The sequence below is a fragment of the Poromitra crassiceps genome, assembly GCF_964638095.1.
Source record: "Poromitra crassiceps genome assembly, chromosome: 1".
Classification (NCBI taxonomy): Eukaryota; Metazoa; Chordata; class Actinopteri; order Beryciformes; family Melamphaidae; genus Poromitra; species Poromitra crassiceps.
In genome coordinates, this window is record NC_139623.1 from 62,791,179 (window position 1) to 62,814,309 (window position 23,131).

At 43.1% G+C, this 23,131-nt stretch overlaps 1 protein-coding gene across 2 annotated transcripts in view; it reads left to right on the forward strand.

Annotated features, from left to right (window-relative positions):
- LOC310786937 (glutamate receptor 1-like) overlaps positions 1-23,131 on the forward strand; it is a gene marked incomplete at its 3' end in the record, with an annotated part of 287,668 nt that overhangs the window by 174,069 nt on the left and 90,468 nt on the right. For both annotated transcript variants that reach the window (XM_083648279.1, XM_083648280.1), the window contains 2 exons: positions 15,095-15,199; positions 20,301-20,414. In XM_083648279.1, the coding sequence (XP_083504405.1) occupies positions 15,095-15,199; positions 20,301-20,414 (219 nt within the window). The remainder of the gene's footprint in view (positions 1-15,094; positions 15,200-20,300; positions 20,415-23,131) is intronic.

Consider the following 23,131-nt stretch of genomic DNA (forward strand, 5'->3'; position numbering starts at 1 on the left):
GAAAATAGGACATGATAACCTCCAGAGAAGTAGTATTCCTTGTAGTGTCATTCATGTTTATGGTTGCGACAACAACTGTTTACAAAACTAGCAGGCTTACCAGAGCTGCAAACACACAAGTGAAAAGCTATCAATGGCTCCATCTAATCAGCCAGTAACTAATGTAGGCTATCTTCCATTATGTTAGTGTTAGAAGTCAAATGTGCTGATAATAGTCCCTGGTCACCAAAGTAACGTTACCCTTTTAGTTTTGTTACAGAGTTGCTGATCGGTTGTCATGTGTCCAGTCAGCCAGAGAAGCTCCTTGGGTAGCATGCTAACTAACGCCTAACGCTAGCATTAGCTCAATTAGCTTGTTGCAACTAGTCCCTAACATTGATGAACATTACGTGTGTCCTAACGCCACCGGGACAAGGTGTTTGTTTTGGCTGGCTGAGGTTAGCCTATAAGGCACAGTTGTTGTGGCTAACAGCCTCCATTCACACTAGGCTATTCACACTAGGCTATATCTTCCATTATGTTTTCAAACCCAGCTGGCTGTATATAACTGAACAACCACAAAGTGGTGACACTTACCCATGGGTTCAGTTCATTGTTTTCTGGACATGTTTCCATGCTACAGTAACACAGCAGCTAACAGAACACACAGGCCTCCCATGCCGACCGCCATTGTACATGAACACAACAGGTTTCCGGCAGGCAGCTGTCGGGGCTGTGAGGGGGCGGGCTCTGGGCGGCCCTGTGAATTGTTGTATTGGTTGGCGACAAGTGATGTAGAAAATCCAAGGAACTCTGATTCACTCTGATTTGCCCTCTCCTGGGGCTCCCACTTGTGGCAGGGAGGGAGAGGAATGACTGTAGTAAGTGATTTCATACTTTTACAGATGTTAGTTAACACCCCCAAGTTTATACAAACCACAAAACCCAATCAAAACCGATTTTCACAGTATGGGACCTTTAATTTAATTTATTTTTGTCTACATCATTCTCTCTACTCAACATGCAACACTCCTGCTCAGAGTTGCTCTTAAACTCTATTTATCTGGTCAAATCTCACCGGATTCCTGTTTCCAGTACACTTTTAGCATTTGGTTTTTAACAGAGAAGAGCTGCAGCTGCTCAAAAGATAATATGTACAATTTATGAGAGTGAGACCCTGAGTGATATAGCACTTGTAATACAGGTATAGGTGTGTCTGATGTCTACATAATAGTGTGCGTGCGTTAAGTCAAGTGTCAAGTGTCAATCCAAGAAGGAAGGCTGGCCATAATTCCAATGAATCAGCATTTCCTGCCGTCCTTTAAAATAAAACAATTTAGAAGGTACAGGTACTGAATGCTGCTATAGCGCCCCCTAAAGGCGAGATGACACAATATTTGTCCTATAGGCTCAGAGTACATCCGTCCACACCTGTACCAAGTTTGGTTAGCATCGGACAATCTTTGTGAAATAGGCCCCACCCACAGAACTTTGGAAGTCGATTATACGGCAACGGTGCGTTTTTTTTCAAAAACCACAAAACAGTGTTGTGCCGGACACTCATCATATGATGTGTGCTTTGGTTTGGTGAAGATTGGACAAATTTTCAAGGAGAAATCGCAAAAAACTGTTTTGGACAAAATGCAAAATGGCAGAAAATCTAGTCTGACGGAAATGGGCGTGGCCTAGATGAGTAGATGCGGAAGGACCCAAGGAATCCAGGGAAAAAAGAAGTTTGATGATAGACCCTACGGTTCAAAAGTTATGGAACAAAAGGTAAGGAGGGCTGTTATAGCGCCACCATCTGGTCAATTGGTGCAATTTGTTTGTGTATAGTAAAAGGCCCCTCCGTGCACCTCCCTACCAAGTTTCGTAGCTGTAGCTGTTATGGTTTCTGAATTACAGCTAATTTACTGCACGATTTTTCGAAACCCCATGCAAGTCAATGGGGGAAAAAATGGCGCTTAATGGCGAATAGCGGCCAAACCGCTTTCACAAACCCTTAGAAAAGTCATAGCACACCTGTCCTCAATAAGCCGCATGTTTGAGTTGTGGCATGTCTATGTGGTGCAAAAATTGTGGCAGTTATTACGCGCCAAACTTTGTGGCAGATAGAAGAGGAATAATAATAATAGAAGGTCTACATTTCCTAACGAAAATGTAATTGTGCTTGCTGTCCTCGCCATGCACCGCCTGGCTTGCAAGGTCCCTGCCCATGCAATTAGGGGGACTAATGCTGCCTTCCAGACACCTGGGATGTGGGTGTTTCCCAGTGGAAAAGTCCCAGTCCCCACCTTCAACACAATATTTATCCTATAGGCTCAGAGTACATCCGTCCACACCTGTACCAAGTTTGGTTAGCATCGGACGATCTTTGTGAAATAGGCCCCACCCACCGAACTTTGGAAGTCGATTATATCGCAACGGTGCGTTTTTTTTCAAAAACCACGAAACAGTGTTGTGCAGGACACTCATCACATGATGTGTGCTTTGGTTTGGTGAAGATTGGACAAAATTTCAAGGAGAAATCGCAAAAAAACTGTTTTGGACAAAATGCAAAATGGCAGAAAATCTAGTCTGACGGAAATGGGCGTGGCCTAGTTGACTAGATGCGGGAGGACCCAAGGGATCCAGGGAAAAAAGAAGTTTGATGATAGACCCTACGGTTCAAAAGTTATGGACCAAAAGGTAAGGAGGGCTGTTATAGCGCCACAATCTGGTCAATTGGTGTAATATATTTATCCTATAGGCTCAGAGTACATCCGTCCACACCTGTACCAAGTTTGGTTAGAATCGGACGATCTTTGTGAAATAGGCCCCACCCACAGAAGATTGGGAGTGGATTATATCGCAACGGTGCGTTTTTTTCAAAAACTTCCAAATCACTGTTGTGCAGGACAGTCCCCACATGATGTGTGCGTTGGTTTGGTGAAGATTGGACAACATTTCAAGGAGAAATGTCAAAAAAACGGTTTTGGACAAAATGCAAAATGGCGGAAAATCTAGTCAGACGGAAATGGGCGTGGCCTAGTTGAGTAGATGCGGGAGCACCCAAGGAATCCAGGGAAAAAATAATTTTGATGATAGACCCTACGGTTCAAAAGTTATGGACCAAAAGGTAAGGAGGGCTGTTATAGCGCCACCATCTGGTCAATTGGTGCAATTTTTTCGGGGATAGTAAAAGACCCCTCAGTGCACCTCCCTACCAAGTTTCGTAGCTGTAGCGGTTATGGTTTCTGAATTACAGCTAATTTACTGCAAGATTTTGCAAGATTTTTCGAAACCCTATGCAAGTCAATGGGAAAAAAAATGGCGCTTAATGGCGAATTGCGGCCAAACCGCTTTCACAAACCCTTAGAAAAGTCATAGCACACCTGTCCTCAATAAGCCGGTCATTTTGAGGTCTGGCATGTCTATGTGGCGCAAAAATTGGGGGAGTTATTACGCGCAGAAAAAGTGGATAGCAAGAAGAATAATAAGTATGTCGGATTTCAAGATTCTGCCTTGCTTGTCAGCAAGCACAATAATTAAGTATGTCGGACTTTAAGATTGTGCCTTGCTGCCTTGAGAAAGAAAAATCCGCCATTCTAAAAGAGTTGAAAGATCTAAGGAGAGAAAACCAAGAAGCAAGGAGAGAGAATCAACAAGCACACATCGCCACTCAATCATCAGTAAACAAACTCGAGAAATCCGTGTCCCAGGTAAATGAATGGATCGAGAAAACGGAAGGAAGAATCAAGGAAATGGAGGTAGAAATCAGCAAAGTTGACGAGAGAGGTTTGAGACATGAGAGGGCGCTCCAATACCTTGTAAAAAGAGATGCAGAGACAAGAGCGAAATTCGAGAACCTGGAAAACAGACTCAGACGAAATAATATACGGATCTACCAAATACCTGAAGGTTGTGAGTCTATTGACACTAAAGTGTTTGTCAAGGAGCTTCTGACAACAACTTTGAAAGTATCGTCTGATCTGGATATTAATATTGAAAGAGCACATCGCTCTCTGACGGCTAAACCAAGGGACCCGAGCGCCCCCCCTCGCTCTATCATTGTGCGCTTTCTGGACTTCAACGTTAAAGAACGTGTCCTGCAGCATGCATGGGGACAACAAGTCATATTTCAGGAGAAGAGAATCTACTTTGATCATGACTATTCCCCAGAGCTGCAGAAGAGGCGGGGACAAGTGCGTCAGGTCATCAAGCAGCTGAAGGAAAAGGGGATACGTGCCAAGTGTCCATATCCAGCACAGCTTAGGATGACTACGGACTCAGGAGAGTATTAATTAATACACAGGACAAGATGTTACTATCCCTTGTGCCAAAATCCGAGGAAAAACACATTTAGAAGCCCAATCCAGAATAAAACAAGCTAACAGGCTAACAAACTAATAAACAAGACACAAATCACCAGTTACCTACCCTAGCCAACAGCAGTATGAAGCATGTCATTGGGGTTTTCAAGTGGGCACCTTCCTTCACCGACGTTTCGTTAAGTTAGGCCCACGACACCTCAAGAAGGCTTAACGGTGTAATCCAGCGTCCTGGAAACACCCCCCTCCATGCTACCACCGCACAGCTGCATATTACCTCACTATCTAAGTCTGGCTATCCAGTTCGGTTCGGTATGACATTCCTAACTACACCACCACTGTCAATGATTCAGCCCTGTTGATGCGGACCGTCAATCATGACCAACAACAAACAATCCCTAACTACACCACCACTGTCAATGAAAGTATTTGAGACCCTGGCGGATGCAATCCCCACACTAAAAGAACTGAGCATTTCTGTCGAAATTGATGAGAGAGAGAGACTACAGAGAGAGCTGACAAGAGACAGATGGCGTATACAAGGAAGTAGGCGGGACCAGCGAAAGAACCAAACTATGACGTCACTATCCGGGGCGGACCTGAGAGCACTCATGACTGAAGATGGGTAATTCAGTTAGCTGCACTCAAGGAACAGGAGAAACAGTGCTGCTGATTATGAATTATGAATTATGATTTATTTTGACTAACTATTTAGTTGTTGGTAAATGGAAATATTTTGAATCTATTTGAGTTTGAATTTGGGTTCCTAGGTCAGGGACTTAGCCATAGGCGGATCACACATAGCCTGTGTTTTAAGGCAAAGGCTTTCCCTAAGGGTGAGCACCCACATTTTTAGTGGTTAGCTTTATCTGCACTTAGTGCAATGCTCCCTGAGAGTGATAGCTACACCTCTCTGCCCATAAGACATCGGGAGCAGGCTGCAATGTGAATAGTGAATAGTGAAAGTGAATAGGGACCCATATTTGTTTGTTTTGTTTTGTTGTGTTGTGTTGTGTTGTGTTGTGTTTTGTTTTGTTTGGTGTTCTGTGTTCCTTGAAACTGCTCCAAGTCTATATACTGAGATTGATACATGTTTTCAATGTTACATAGAATAAGACCAATACACTATAAAGAATATTATGACAAGTTTAAATTGTATTAGTTATAATATAAATGGGCTTAATAACCCAGTTAAGAGGAAAAAACTGCTTGGCCAATTAAAGAAAATGCATTGCTCTATAGCATTTATCCAAGAAACTCATTTTTCAACAACTGAACATAGCAAACTGAGGAGGGATTGGGTGGATCAGATATACAGTGCCTCATATCACATCGGCAAGAAGAGAGGAGTGGCTATTTTATTTAATAAGTCTGTTTTTTTTACTAAAGTTAAAGAAATCTCAGATGACCAAGGCAGATATGTCATGGTTTTGGGATTCATTGAAGGAGTAGATTTTACTTTTCTAAATGTATATGCACCAAATGAAGACTGTCCTAACTTCTTTAAACAAATAGCCTCACTTCTGGCTAGTAAAGCCAAAGGTATTATTATTATAGCTGGAGATTTCAATTGTGTGCTTAATTCAAAAGTAGACAAACTCCCCCCCGACAGTGGACCTATGTCAAAAAAATCTAGATCACTGAATGCAATGATAAAAGAATTTGGATTTATAGATGTATGACGTTTTCATCATCGCAGGCAGAAAGACTTTACCTTCAGGTCAGGGGTCCATGGTAGTTATTCTCGGATAGACTTCTTTTGTATTTCTAAGCAGGATATAGACAAGGTCAAATCCTGCAATATTGAATCAATGACCATCTCAGACCATGCACCTGTAACTCTTCAATTCAACCTCGGAACTAATAAGACCTTTAAATATTGGAGGCTCAATGTATCCATGATGTCTGACTCTCTCGTACGGGAGAGGATATGTAGAGAACTGAATATTTATTTCGATATCAATAATAATGGGGAGGTTTCACCATCAGTTTTATGGGACGCGGCAAAGGCAGTAATAAGAGGAAAGATCATCTCTATGTCAACAGCCTTAAAGAAACAGCGACTCAAAAAATAATTATATTTAGAAAATGAGATTAAAACATTAGAAAGGAAACATAAACAGTATAGAGCTGAGGAAGACCTCAATGCTCTACAAAAATGTAGACAAAAATTAGATGAGCTGTTGACATATAAAGCAGAGGGGGCCCTCAGATTTACAGGCCGGACCTACTATGAGATGGGAAATAGGGCAAGTAAGCTGTTGGCATTCCAACTCCGTAAAATACAGTCTAGCCGGATAGTTTTAAAAATTAAACATCCAACCACAAACGTAGAGGCCATACAACCCCAAGATATTGCTAATGCCTTTGCCGATTATTATAGAGATCTTTATAAAGCACAAGAAGTGGAAGATAAGGAAGAAAAAATTAAAAGCTGGCTAAGTAATCTTAAACTTCCTAAACTGTCCAGTACTGAAGCCGAGGAACTGTCCTCCCCTATTACTGAGATCGAGATATCGGAAACAATCCGGCTGCTTAAACATAACAAATCACCAGGTACCGACGGGTTTCCAGGGGAATTTTACAAGTACACTATGGAACAGCTAACTCCGGTGCTATGTGAGGTCTATAACTATGCTCTATCCGAGAATGACCCACCAACAAGCTGGTCTGAGGCTATAGTCTCAGTAATACATAAAGAAGGTAAAGACCCCACAAGATGCAGTGCATATAGACCTATAAGTCTTCTCTGTAATGATTTGAAAATCCTGACATCTATACTTAATAAAAGGATACAGAAATATATTGCAAAACTCATTCAACCAGATCAGACAGGGTTTATTCCTGGACGCCAGGGTGCAAACAACATTAGAAGAACTCTAAATCTGCAATCAGTGGCAGGAACTCGAAAAGAACCATCAATGCTTCTCGGCTTAGATGCCGAAAAAGCATTTGACAGAGTTGACTGGCTGTATTTGGAATTAACATTGAATTGTATGGGATTTAATAACACATGTATTGACTGGATAAAAATCATATATAAAAATCCTAAATCTAGAGTTAGGGTCAATGGCCACTGCTCTGATTTCTTTGAGATACACAGAGGGACACGTCAAGGGGACGTAATGTCTCCTTCATTGTTCGCGATTAGCATAGAGCCATTGGCGGAGATGATCAGATCAAATCCCCAGATACAGGGAATAAATGACCAAAAAGGTACTTCACATAAGATCTCGTTGTTTGCAGATGATATATTACTTTACATTACAAACCCCTCAGACTCCATTCCCATTTTAATGAAAAGTCTTAGAACCTATGGTGAGCTATCAGGCTATAAAATAAATGAGACCAAATCAGAAGCCATGATGATTGTGGGAAATTGGCCACCTCACCTGAACAATATAGCTCCCTTCCATTGGGCTAAAGAAGGATTTAGATATCTAGGAATTATTTTGACCCCCATGATTACTCAGTTATTTCAAGCAAATTATGAGAAGTTGATTTTACATATAAAATCTGATATTGCTAGATGGGAAATTCTACCTCTTTCTCTTTCTGGAAGAATTAAATCAATTCAAATGAATGTGCTACCCAGATTTCTTTTTCTTTTTCAGTCTTTACCCATACCAGTACCCTCTACAACTTTTAAGATGCTAGAGAAACATTTTTCGAAGTATATCTGGCAAAAGAAAAGACCTAGAGTTAGGCTCAAAACGCTCCTTTTATCAAAACAGAAGGGTGGTCTGAGCATGCCTAATTTTAAAAACTACTACTGGGCGGCCCAGCTACGGACTTTGGTCTATTGGATTAAGGGTGATTTGGATACAGGATGGGTACAGATTGAACAAAACTCAATTCCTGCCATTCCTCTCCAATCAATAGCTTTCTTGGGTCCAACATACTGGAAAAGAACTAAGATTGGAAATCACTGGATACAAAATACATTGAAAGTGTGGGGAGACATAAGAAAAAAAGGGGGAGGACCCAGGTTAATATCAAGGGCTATGCCCATAGCAAAGAATATTGATTTCCGTGAGGGTGGCTTTAAGAGCTGGGCAGACACTGGCCTGGTTACTATTAATCAACTACTGGAAGGAGATTGTCTGAAATCTTTTGCACAACTACAACAAAGTTTTGGGCTGCCTTCGCAAGATCTGTTTAAATATTTTCAAATCAGGCATTATTTAACAACTCACAAAGAATGGGAAGCAATTAAGAGACCTCCAACACAGGTGGAACAGTATTTTATTAACATGATAGAAAAGGATTTGGGTGAAAGAAAATATATATCTGATATTTATAGGATGCCACAATTAGATGATTCAGGAGACACACTTTACATTAAGGACAAATGGGAACTAGAAGCTAATGTAATAATAGAGGATGAAGAGTGGGAGGAGAGTTTCTCAACTACCCATAAGACCACGAATAGTCCTATGTTGAGGGAGTTTGATTGGAAAGTTAAAGTTAGGTTTTTTAGCACCCCTCAAGTGGTCTCTGGGTTTGGAGGTGGGTCCTCACCGCTGTGCTGGATAGGTTGTGGTATTATTGGAGACCATACACATATTTTCTGGGATTGCCCAAAATTGCAGAAATTCTGGGAGAATATTAAAAATTAGATAAATGTTATGTTAAATATTGATGTACCTTTAAATCCACTGTATTATATTCTGGGATGTACACCAAGTAACATACTTCATGGAAACACTCTGTATGTCTTTAAGATACTTGTTTTAATTGCAAGGAAAATGATAACTATATCTTGGTTGCAAAAACAACCCCCTACAGTGGAGCAATGGACTAAGAGATTGAGACAGGTATACATTATGGAGGAAATGACCGCACGGCTGCAGATGAAGAGAGATCTTTTTGTGCGGATATGGCTACCTGTAAAACTGTATCTGGAAGACTGACTAGCTGCTACCTTTTTCTTTTTGCTGCTGTACTGAAGATGTTTTTATTTGTTTGTTAGTTTTTGTTTGTTTCTTCTCTTCTTTAATGCTTGATAAATGTCTCCCAAACTTCCCCCTTCCCCAAGCAGATATAGATCAAATTGTCAGAAGAACCCAGTGGTCAAGGAACACTGTGTGTGTGTCTGTCATATGTGATTGTATTTGAACTAATATAAAATAAAAAAAGTTAAAAAAAAAAGAAATGCATTCATGGTCAGGAAAGGGCACTTTTATTTTATTTTTTCATGTGTCTGAGCTGTTTGTTTTGTTCATGTAAAAAAAAAAAAAAAAAAAAATTGTGCCTTGCTTGTCAATAGTGTTAATTTTGGCAGCAATTTTTGAATTTAGTCTTAGTCTTAGTCCAGTTTCAAAATGTCATAGTCAGTTTTTATCACATTTAGTCAACCTCATTCTGTTTTTATTTAGTCAACTTTAGTCGACTAAAAGTCTGAGCATTTTAGTCTTATCTTAGTCCAAGAAAACAATAACTATCTTAGTCTAGTTTTAGTCAACAAAAACTGTTAACATTTTAGTCGTATCTTAGTCAAACTATTTTAGTCTACCAAAACCAATATTTTATCTTATCCTTCTGATAAAAACATTTTGAATGATTAAGACCACTGGACATGGAAAATGTGATGTGCAGATTTATTTTTGAACCAACATGATTCAACAATCCATGATACTGTAGTGTGTACACACACACACACACACACACACACACACACACACACACACACACACACACACACACACACACACACACACACACACAAATTGCTGTCTAGGTAGGCATGGCATGCTACATCTGTATAAAAGGTACAATATAAACGGTTTTAACTTCACAACAAAAACATTCTAAATTGAACCCCCGCTCACTTCCTGTTGCAGTGTTTGCTATGGACATAAAAGAAAAAAAAACATTCAAGTGCAGGACTGACCATTCCGTGAAAACCGTCTATAAGTGCTGTGGGGTTGTGCTCTGGTGAAAACAGTCTATAGAAAATAATCATGGATGCTGTGAGCCCCTTTTTAGTCCATATACAGTATCTAAACCAATAGTTATTTTGCGTGCCATGGACAGTCTGTGTTTGAATTTTTCCTTTTCAGCCAGGTACATTTTGTCCACAAGGTTTGTCATTTTCTTTTGGCACTGTGAGCCTTCTATCTATTTTTTGGATCATCATGACAAAATCCTCATCCTCCACTGTCCGTGGAGGGAGGGCTGTGCGACCTATCCACTGAGCTATCGCCTCTTCTTTGGAACGTTGTTCTTGTGAGTCTGGTTTGTAGGTTGTGTGGGATAGCAAAGCCCCAGCGATAGCTGGCCTCTGCTCTTTCTTGGGTGGCTGGTATACCGGGGGTTTATCTGAAAGCTGGGACAAGAATAAATACAATGTCAGGACAGGACAGATGCAACATCAAGAAAATCAAGTATTGCACTAAGTATTATACATAAGTAAATCATTGCTGTCTTTTAATTCTTATTCAAATTAAGATGTTTAGAACGGTGTGTGAGAGCGAGGGAGAGAGAAAATGTATGCGTCTGTAAAATAGTGTTACACACACACACGCTATTTTACAGACACACGCTTTTCTCTCTCCCTCGCTCTCACACAGTTCTAAACATCTTTAGGCAACGGCAACCCCCACCCGATAGAAACACCAACTGCACAGTGTAGCATTGATACAAGTTAAGCTAGCTAACTTTAGCTTGTTAGCTTGCTGGCTGGGCCTTTTGTCACTAGGAAAGCCCGGCCCCGCTGTTGAGAGATGCTAACGCTAGCACAATACTGAATGCTAAGTTGCCTTCGCTGCTCATTTTAAGCTCCTTCACAAGTTAATTTGTTAATGAGTTGGCTTGGCTAACGTTAATAGTATAAAACACAGCCTACGTGCAAAACCACCGCATTAGTAACGTTAGTTGGCTTACCTCAATCTCTTTGTGGTAACACTTGATGTGTCTCTTCAAGTTTGTAGTGTTTTTCCCTGCTATTTTATGGACACACGGCTTCCCATGTGATACAGCAACGCATTCGGGTTTTTTCTCTGCGTCATTGTAACGGAAATAAACCCAGATATCCAGCCGTTTCTTCCTCCGAAGCATATCGAGTGCTAAAACAAGTAGGTTAAAATCGAGACCATTAAAAACAAGCTAAAACCATGGAGGCTAAAACAGGTGACGAGTCCTCCTCTGTCCTGACTGCGTGTAGCTGTGATGATTGGCAGCAACGTTTCCTTATATCGACACTGGTGTGCGCAGCACAGGAAACAGATTAACGATTAACGTTAAAATATTTCGTCTCCTCCTTTTTCGTCAACAAAAAAAATGACATATTTTGGCACAGTTTTTATTTGGTGAACTACATTTTCGTCTCGTCTTTTTTTGTCAACGATATTGGATGTTGATATCGTCACAGTTAGTGTTTAATCATGTGGGTATCGTCTCGTCATCGTCTCGTCTTAGTCATGGGAAAAAAGGGCGTTGACAAGCATATTTCGTCATAGTTTTCGTTAACGAAATTAACACTACTTGTCAGCAAGCACAATAATGTGCCTTGCTTGTCAGCAAGCACAATAATAATAATATATATATATATATTTTTTTTACTCTGGTCTGGTAATAACGTTTCGCGTTCTCGGCCAGCTATAATGGCGATGCCGCTGTGTAGTAAGAATATCAGACACTAGCGCTGTGGCCAGGTAAACAAACATGTTACATGTCAGGTTACATGATGTAGGCAATCGGCGTCTTCCAGCTTATCTGACAGCACAAGAGTCAAATCAACAGGCCTGAGCCTCACTGAGGTCCGCAGACCGCTGGGTGCGTTTGTTTGTGTCCCCGGCGCATGCCGGTGTGAATTCCCCATGTTTAAAACAGTTTTGTTGGCACAAAGGCCCGTGCCCAGCCAGAAAACTAGAGACTATATGAAGCTCCACCTCATGTTAGTCGGCTGTGCAATGGAGTGGGGCGAGGAGGAACGAATTCCACCCAAACCTAGTCCGCAAAAAAAAAAAATGTTTTTTTTAATAATAACAATAATCGATCCAAATTCCACATGATCGATTCAATTCCTTAACGATCAATTATTGATTTTCGATAATTGATGAACATCCCTAGTCCATTCCCAAGTTCGTTAACACGATATCTCAGGAACGCCCTGGCAAAATTTCTTCCAATTTGGCGCAAACGTCGACTTGCATGCAAGGATGAACTGATTAGATTTTGGTGATCAAAGGTCTAAGGCTAAGCTCAATGTCACTGTGACCTCTCGAATGCCATTTTCAAGCTTATTAACGCGATATCTCAAGAATGCCTTGATGGAATTTCTTCGAATTTGCCTCAAACGTCCACTTGGACTCAAGGATGAAGTGATTAGATTTTGGTGGTTAAAGTTCAAGGTCACTGTGACCTCACGACCGCTTGTTTCATGCTTGTTAACGCGATATCTCAGGAACGCCTTGAAGGAATTTCATCAATTTGGCCCCAAACCTCCACTTGGACTTAAGGATGAAGTGATTAGATTTTGGTGGTTAAAGGTCAGCACATATCCTGAGGCTGTTCGTTTCCTGAACTCCGACGTGCTTTTTTCACCTGTACTTTGAATGCAGACAGCAACTGCACAAAGCAACACGCACCTTAATGTTTGCTGTAGCAGAATGCACTTTATAATGGCTCTCACCGTATTGGTATGTTTGATTAACTGTTTTTGCTGTTTATATTTCCTTTTGTATTACTTGTCTTTTTCTATGTTATGTTTGCCTGTTTTTTTAGAGCTCCACTGAAACAAATTCCTATCAACTCTGTTGACATGGCAATAAAGTATTGAATCTTGAATCTTCAAAGTTCAAGGTCACTGTGACCTCATGAACCCCATTTCCAAGCTATTTAATGCGATATCTCAGGAACGCCTTTCTTCCAATTTGGCGCAAATGTCGACTTGGACTCATGGATGAACTAATTCGATTTTGGTGTCAAAGGACAAAGGTTAAGGTCACTGTGACCTCACGAATACCATTTTCAAGCTTGTTAACGTGATATCTCAAGAACGCCTTGATGGAATCTTTTCAAATTTGCCTCTAACATCCACTTGGACACAAGGATGAACGGATTAGATTTTGTTGGTCAAAGTTCAAGGTTACTGTGACATCACGACCACTCGTTTCATGTTGGTTAACGTGATATCTCACGAACGCCTTGACGGAATTTAATCTAATTTGCCTCAAACATCCACTTGGACTCAAGGATGAACTCATTACATTTTGGTGGTCAAAGGTCAAGGTCACTGTGACCTCACAAACGCCATGGTAACGCCATATCTCAGTCGACTGCTCACTTGTTGGCGGAGGCATAATATCCGCGGTGCGGTCGTTCTATTCTTTTTTTAATATACTGAACCTCAAATTTAAAAGGATTGCTGACAGATTGGTGTCCACCCGCTATGCCGACCACCCGCAATGCCGACCTTAGGTTTAGCCGTGGGGGGTGGGAGAGGTTAGGTTTAGGGTTAGGGTCTGGTGGAGGTAAAGGTTAGGTTAATAGGTTTAGGTGTGGGGGGTGGGAGAGGTTAGGGTTAGGGTCTGGGGGAGGTTAGGTTTAGGCGTGGGGGCTGGGAGAGCTTAGCTCCAGCCCGTCCACTGACACGCTGCACGCCGCCTCGCTCAGCTGGTTCTGCTTGTGGGCTATCGGCATTGCGGCCTGTCGGCACATAGACGCAGCACCGACAGATTCATGTTTAAACTGGTGTAATATGCAGTTGGGCCGGCTGCCCCGGTAAGAACATGATTTGCTGTGTGTGTGTGTGTGTGTGTGTGTGTGTGAGTGTGTGTGTGTGTGTGTGTGTGTATATATATATTTATATACAGTATTTATATATATATATATATATAGTTTTTATATTCTAACATTTCTGTGATCATTCAATCATTCCTATAGTGAGTGCACATAACATTTCTGTGAGACTGGGCATGGTTTGCTGCATTGCTGCCTCCTGCTGGTTAAAAACAACATGGCGTGTATTTGCATAATAGTGCTAGGAAGTGAGATCCGATCACTCAAGACGCATGTGGAGACACATTCGACTAATTCTATGTAGTTAGAGCTGTCAACTTGAGATCAGATCCCAAGACATACTGTATGCTAATACCACACCTGAAGAGGGCCATATAGAAGTTAGTCTCACTTGCCAAACTATCTCCACACTTCATTTCAGGAGAGAGTCTGGCTCAACTCACTCTCATTCTGGTATAGCGGAGAAAAAAGGCTCTGTTATCTTTAAAACCATCCACCGAAACTACCAAGCAGGCCTGCTTTATTGCACAATCCAAACCTCTGTCAAAAAAGTTGCCATTTTCAGCATGTCGGTTGTTAGCTTGCTAGCTAGTATTGTTGTTGTTGTTGTTTCAGGGATTTCCCTTCGCTCCAACTGAAATGGTCATAATTACATAATTAAATATGCGGATGATACCGCCATCATCAGCCTACCTGGATACGATGAAGTTGAACACGGCCCAGTTCTAAATTACTTTGTCAAATGGTGTGAGGCCTCACATTTGACTCTGAACATAGCCAAGACTAAAGAGGTGCTCTTTGACTTGAGACACGACCCTCCACTACCCTCCCCATTCACGATCAAAGGAGAGGAAGTTGAGGTGGTGACGGAATATAAATATATTGGTCTTATTATTGATCACAAATTATCTTGGGATATTTTATCCACTGTGTGGATGCTATCTTTAAGAAGGGCCAACAGCGCTTGTATTTCTTTAGCAAATTTAGCTTTTTTAACGTTGATAACAAAATCCTTACTCTTTTTTATAAGTATTTTATTGATAGTATCCTTTGTGTCACAGGTGCGTCTGGAGGGGCTGAGTGGTCACGTGCAGTTTGATGAGCGAGGTCACCGGACCAACTACACCCTGACCGTGATGGAGCTCAGCCACAGCGGGCCCAGGAAGGTAGCACACACACAAACACACACACACAAACACACACGCGCACACACACACACACACACACACACACACACGCGCACACACACACACACACACACACACACACACACACACACACACACACACACACACACACTTCTCTCTGTTGGGTCAGTGTTATCACAGTGGATCAGTGGAGTCTCCAGGCAGGTTTCCACCACATCAGCTCGTTTCACTAATTAGCTGCAGTGTTTGGTTGGTCCTCCATGGCTCATGTCAGGACACAGCTATATTAAAACATCAATTCATATTGTACAAAATGTTCAGATGGGTGGAGCATGTTTTGCATTTTTATACACTAGTGCAGTGCCCGTTCCCCCCATCCACCACCCGAGAGCTCTCCCACCCCCCACACTGAGTCAGGTCCCCCTAAGAGCACTCCCCAAGTTTGAAGTCGATCCGACAAACGGTGCTTAAGATACACGAAGGACAGACATACAGAAGTCGATCGGATGGACAGCCCTGGAGATACGTGAAAGCTGTGATCTTATTGGTTATATTGCACAAAGTTTACCACTGCAATTTCTCGGGTTCCCAGCAATGCACCCGCCAAGTTTGAAGTCGATCTGACAAATGGTTCTCGAGAGAAACTGCTTTTTGTGTTGCCATTAGGTGGCGCTATGACAAATTGCAAGACATTCAGCACTGGACTACGTCGAGTTCCCAGCAGCACACTCCCCAAGTTTTTTGTGTTGCCAGTAGGTGGTGCAGTGCCGAATTGCACAAAATTCGGCACTGCTCTATGTCAGGTTCCCAGCAGCGCACTCCCCAAGTTTGAAGTCAATCAGATGAATGGCTATCGAGATAAACCGCTTTTTGTGTTGCCAGTAGGTGGCGCTATGCTGAATTGCATGGAATTCAGCTCCCTGCACTCCATTGAGTCCCCCTAAGTGCACTCCCCGAGTTTGAGGTTTGAAGTCGATCAGATGAATGGCTATCGAGATAATCCGCTTTTTGTGTTGCCAGTAGGTGGCACTATGCCGAATTGCACATAATTCAGCTGCCTGCACTCCGTTGAGTCCCCATAAGCATACACCATAAGAGTTTGAAGTCGATTGGACGGACGGTTATCAAAATAAACAACTTTTTGTGTTGCCAGTAGGTGGCGCTATGCCCAATTGCACGAAAATAGGGCACTGCACTGCACAATAGGGCACACTCCCAAAGTTTGAAGTCGATCCGACCAACGCTTCTCGATGGCAAGCAGCAGATGATGCTCATCCATAATAAACTGCTTTTTGTGTTGCCAGTAGGTGGCGCTATCCCAGATTGCACGGAATTCAGCTCCCTGCACTCCGTTGAGTCCCCCTAAGCGCACTCCCTGAGTTTGAAGTTTGAAGTCGATCAGATGAATGGTTATCAAGATAAATCGCTATTTGTGTTGCCAGTAGGTGGCGCTATGCCCAATTGCACGAACATAGGGCACTGCACTGCACAATAGGGCACACTCCCAAAGTGATCCGACCAACGGTTCTCGATGGCATGCAGCAGATGATGCTCATCCATAAGCAGTGGTGGAAATGGCCAGGTTTTACTCTGGGAACCCTACTTACAAAGGATGCGGGTTCCCGCAAGTGGTGTTGCCCTAGAGCAGAGGTTCTCAAATGTTTTTCAGCCAAGGACCCCTTATAAGATTCCACGGTAACGTGCTTGACATTTAAATTGATAGGTTTGTCAGATTAGAATGTAATCCATGAACCATTTTAGATTTGAACTATGAAGCTTTTGCACACAATTGTTTTTTTTTTTTTTTTTTTTCCTACCTTTCCTAACTTTTCGCGTTCCCCCTGGCAAAGTGCCATGGACCCCTGGGGGTCCCCGGACCCCCATTTGAGAACCACTGCCCTAGAGGATATTATCGATTTAGAGGCGGAACACGCCAGAATTGGCCAAAGCCCAATCCAGTCCCCAGAATTGTCAAATAAAATCATCGACAAGCTACTGTGACCCGCCTCTCAACCTGTCATCTCAGACAAGTTATGTTTTCAGTCTGAAACGGACTCTGACGCACGCGACAAACGGGTTCAGTTCGACTTTAAGCCCCGACAAGGTGCCAGCTCATACGACATTATCTTTATCTTTCTTGTTTATTTGTGCAGGGACAGTACACAATAAATATATTGCACCAGAAATAGCTAAAAGCTAATTTGCATCTGTAGTCCCTGGGCGCAGAGAGTCCTGTGCGCACACAGTACATATCAAATACAGAAATTAACCCCCGACAAGGTGCCAGCTCATACGACATTAACCCCCGAGGCGCCAGCTCAAACAACATTAACCCTTTGAGGCGCCAGCTTATATGACATTACAGTCCCTGGAAACCAAAATCCACAAAAACCTTCTAACTATTAAATTTAGGGTCTTATGTGAGTACTTGTGTGCCTCAGAAAGTAAGTTGACATTACTTTCAACCCTAACCCCAAAAATCGACACTTTTCTACAAGGTCTGGATTTCCATGTCCTCATTGAAGAGAGCGGTGCGCACGGTGCTAAAATGCATGATCTTATCACGTCATAAGATTTAATCGAATCACACACATGCATGCACGCACGCGCGCACACACACACTGACACACACAGTAGCGCAGCAGCAGAGATCTCTTCCTCTCTGTAAACCCTCTCTGTCTGTGCTATGTGTCGAGCAACGCACGAACACACACACACACTCCATCTCTCTTTCCTTCTCTCTCTCTCTCTCTCCGTTAACGGAGAGAGAGGTCTCCTCCGAGCAGGTCTCCTCCAGCAGGTCTGCTCCGAGAGAGAGAGAGAGAGAGAGAGGAGACCTGCTGCAGACGGGACACGCCCACACAGTCCGCGGGAGAAAATACACTCTAAAATCTAATTGATTCTCATGACTTTTGCCATGACTGTCAAACCTAAATTTATATACTTTGCGACGTTCATCATCATTCAAATTTGGCTGGTGGCTTAGTAACATAGGTTCCTGTGATGTGATTAACTCAAAATGCTAAATAATAAAAAAATATTTCTGGTTTCCAGGGACTTTAACTCCCGAGGCTCCAGCTCATATGACAATAACCCCCGAAGCCCAAAACAGACAGAGACCATAAAAACCTTACAAACACAACACACACACACACACACACACACACACGCCACAAGGGGCCGGAGTCCCACCAAACTAGTTACAGTAAAGTTGGGGATGCCCGATTTGATCAAACCTTAAAGGTAGACTATGCAACTATTTAAGTTAAAAATAAATCTTTATCCTTATAGAAAAGTTTCCCCATAAAAACATCAATTCTGACACACACAATACTGTGGTAGTGTCTTTATGGACAGACGCTGCCCCCTGCCTGATTTTGGTGCTGGCTGTGTCCAGAACATTTTCAGGCGGAGGCATTGTAGAGCTCCCACGTGGCGGTGTTTAGTGCCCAGCCAATAACATCGCTCACAATGCAACAGCCCAGCCAATAGCATAGGGTCGCGACCCTAAAGTTGGGAACCACTGGGCTAGCGTACGCTATTTCATGATGATCTCATGATTTTGCAATAGTGCTAACTGGGAGAGATGTAATTACACAACAATAGATGTTGAAGAAAAACACTGTGAGGATATAGAGAGGGCGGTGGAGTCCTTTTAATGTGACAAATACACATCTTTTAGATCATTACAATCCACACACACACACACACACACACACACACACACACACACACACACACACACACACACACACACCTCACAAACCTATTGTGCATGAATGTGAGTATTAGAATAAAATGTTTCATTAAATTCAAGTTTCCATTATATCCTTCATACTTCTGCCACTGACAACAGCCCTAATTCCCATTAACAATGCCGCTGCCTGCTACAGCCAACAGGCTCATCAAAGCTTTTCCACGCTGGCCATATGCTAGGTTTCACCTAGCCTTGTTTCATCATTGTAAAGCCACAGCATAGTGAAGAGGATATTAATGTGATGTGTAGTTCTTCATATATCTACTAACCTCTTCATTTTGCTCTCAGAGTGCACCAGATTAATGCATTTTACTTTAAAATGGACAACATTTCTTTGTCCTGGGGGGGCACAGCCCCCGGTCAGGGTCCACATTGGACCGTGATGGTGCAACCCCTGTTTGGGAAGCCTAGAATGGCCTACAGTATGCATACTGTATTATATTATTATTATATACTATGCATACTGTATTATATTATTATTATATACTATGCATACTGTATTATATTATGATGATATACTATGCATACTGTATTATATTATTAGTATATACTATGCATACTGTATTATATTATTATTATATACTATGCATACTGTATTATATTATTATTATATACTATGCATACTGTATTATATTATTAGTATATACTATGCATACTGTATTATATTATTATTATATACTATGCATACTGTATTATATTATTAGTATATACTATGCATACTGTATTATATTATTATTATATACTATGCATACTGTATTATATTATTATTATATACTATGCATACTGTATTATATTATTAGTATATACTATGCATACTGTATTATATTATTATTATATACTATGCATACTGTATTATATTATTAGTATATACTATGCATACTGTATTATATTATTATTATATACTATGCATACTGTATTATATTATTATTATATACTATGCATGCTGTATTATATTATTATTATATACTATGCATACTGTATTATATTATTAGTATATACTATGCATACTGTATTATATTATTATATATAATTATATATATATAATATATATAATTATACTGTACAGAAGTCAATGACTGCTTTTCTCTTGACCTGTGTTTCAACTGGCATGAGGGTGAGTAGATGATGACAGAATTTCTATTTTGGGGTGAAGTGTTCCTTTAATGCTAATCTGTGGTAGCATAGCTAACGCTAACATGGTGGTGAGACATAATCTGTGGTAGCATAGCTAACGCTAACATGGTGGTGAGACATAATCTGTGGTAGCATAGCTAACGCTAACATGGTGGTGAGACATATTGGCCAATGAACTATGGATACAATGACATTAATGTGAATGGAGGATATTGATTTGTTGTCCAGGTCGGCTACTGGAATGAGAAAGAACGTTACGTCCACACAGCCGACTACAATCCAGTGATTGAGGAGTACTTCTACGGCCTGCAGAACCGAACATACATAGTCACAACCATACTGGTAAGACTGGATTCTACACGTCTACAATCTGGGAACCCATTGGTTAACTCATTGAGTGCCAGCCACTTTTGGAGAACGGACGCTCCCAGTGCCAGAGTTTCAGAGCGTTTTCAGTGATTTCTCGAGGCCCACAGAATATTGTGTGATATTACTATGTAAACACCGAACACGCACAAAGAACGATGAGACTCTCTTCTATCATCTGCAAAAAAAAAGTTTATTGATCCCATTTTCCGTTCTTTAGTTATGAGCCGGAGAAGATAGGCTGTTTTGAGCAAAAAGATACTTTTCAAATTAGAAGCTGAGTTATTCCGCCTTTTGTGAAATGCAGCATTTCAAGCACATTCACTGAGTCTGAAGATAATATTTTCTGATGTAGTGACGTGGTGTAGTTGTGTGGTGCCTGCGTGCCCCACCCCCCTCTCCCCCCCTCAGCTGCAAACTCCTCCCCACACTAACACACAGCCACACGCACCCAGTCTATTTTCGGAGAGCTCCGTTTTTTTGCGCCGGCTCCCAGCGCGACAAGGAAATGCCAAACCGGACTGCAGGGAAAGGTTTGGCCCTTCGGCGTCGGGTGCTGCCTTTCTGGCGGCTAATCGTGTGAAGAAACTATGCAGACAGACAGACAGACAGAGGCAGAGGGGCTCAGTTGTGTGCACGGATTGACTGCTGTTCGCAGCCAACAAGCAACAGCAAGTCAGAGCTGTTAGGATGACGTCATCATTCCTACTTTGACGTCGTCATTCCGACTATGATGTCATCGATCACTGATGATGTCATGGTTCATAAGTGTCTTTCATGCCTTTCGCTAGTGATGTCATAGCACAGGTGATGTCATGTCTCTGATGATGTCACAAACGGTATGATGTCATAGCACAGGTGGTGTCATGCTCGGATCTATAAAGGCCTGTTCCGGCAGGCTCTCGCGAGTGATTCATAAATTCACATCAAGGATCATACCAATCTCTGCAACGTCTGCAACCTGCAACTTCTGCAACCAGCAACTTCTGCAATCTCTGCGACCGTTCCCAAACCTCAAACTGTGCAGCCCCAGCCATCAAGTTCCACAACACCCCAGCTTCTCAAGACCTACCAAGTGTCCCGTGGCCCTCAACTACCCGTGAATAGATCCCCATGTCTGACACCGATCCTGACAGTATGAATCACTCTAAAGCGGATCTAGCGGACACACTTACCCCAATCAAGGAGGAAGGTCCCGAGAGGCCAGCTATCCGGCCGGCCGCTTCAGCTGACCCACCAGGCGGTCAGCTGGATATCTCCACTCTTCCTGATATCTCCACTCATCCTATCACGTTCGGAGACTTGCAGGCACTTCAGCGAGACCAGTCCTCTACTCTGCGAGACCTTTTTCTTGAGCTGATTGCCCAGCAAAAAGCAAACCAGGCTCTGGCTTCCAAGGCCGATGATCGGTACACCCTCCTGGTTAGCACAATCCAGGCTCAGGCTTCCAAGGCCGAGGATCGGTACGCCCTCTTGATTGGCCGGCTAGATCGTCTCGACGGGCTAGGCCCCCAGGGTGCCATTCCGCAGCCTTCTGCCCCTCCTGCCCCAGCTTCCGAGCGTACCGTCGTTCCGGAGGTTTCCAGACCTACTACCCCCCCGGCCACAGCGGCCGTTGCTTCTAGCTCTGCCTCTCGGCCGCCTCCAGCTGCAGCTAAGGGCATATTCTGGGGGGGAGTTCGCGTCATCCCAGAGAAGGGGCAGCCACATTTGAGTCCCAGCAGCCATCTGTACCGTGATCTGACCGGCAGGGTTCGCATCACACCAGAGGAGAGGCAGCGCCGTTTGGACACCCGGAGCTGCCTGTACTGTGGTCGAGCCGGGCATTACCTCTCCTCCTGCTCCCGGCGTCCAGTAAGTGGTCCCACCGCTCGCCGGCCCGTGGTACTCTCAGTGGATCAAGACTCTACATGTCCAGCCAAGAAATCTGTACGGTTGGGTAGCGTTCCCTGCAGGACCCAGGAGTGGCAGTGTGTCTCCAAGACGGTTAAGGAGTTGGAGAGGACTGTCGATCGTCTCATTGGGAAGTTCAATCGCTGCCCGCAGATCGGCTCCGTTCCCCCGCAGGGGGCCTCCGAGTCTGCTGGCCCTGAGGCACAACCTGTGGACCTGCCCCTCGCCGAGTCTGAACCCGCACCTGAGGCACAACCTGTGGACCTTCCCCTCGCCGAGTCTGAACCCGTACCCCAGCAGCAGCCAATTCCTGTTCTTGACCCACACGTAGGTTCCAGCTTCATGCTGGGAGGTTCCCGTAGTGTCGTCAGCCCTCGGTCAAGAGCAAGAAGAAATAAGAGGCGTTTAAAGGAGGAGACGGCGGGTGACCCCCCCAAACTACAGGTCGGGAGGGCAGGCCTCGCTGAGTCAGATCCCCCTGTGGCTCTGCCTTCGGAGACGGCGGCATTTGACCCTTTTGATGGTCCCCAGCCTCCCGTGTTTGGATCGTGCCCCGGGGGATGGCCGGCCCCAGAGGATCCACCGGACCCGGTAGAAGTTCTGTCTACGTATCGGTCCATCTATGGCTTCGATATCCAGTATTAGGGAGGAGCACCTCCACTGTCCTACACCCCCTTTGGGGTCTGACCACCTGCATCTGACCACCTGCTGAAGAGCACCTCACTCTCCTGCACCCCCTTTGGGGCCTAACCACCTGCGTCTAACCACCTGCGGAGGAGCACCTCCACCAGAACCTGCAG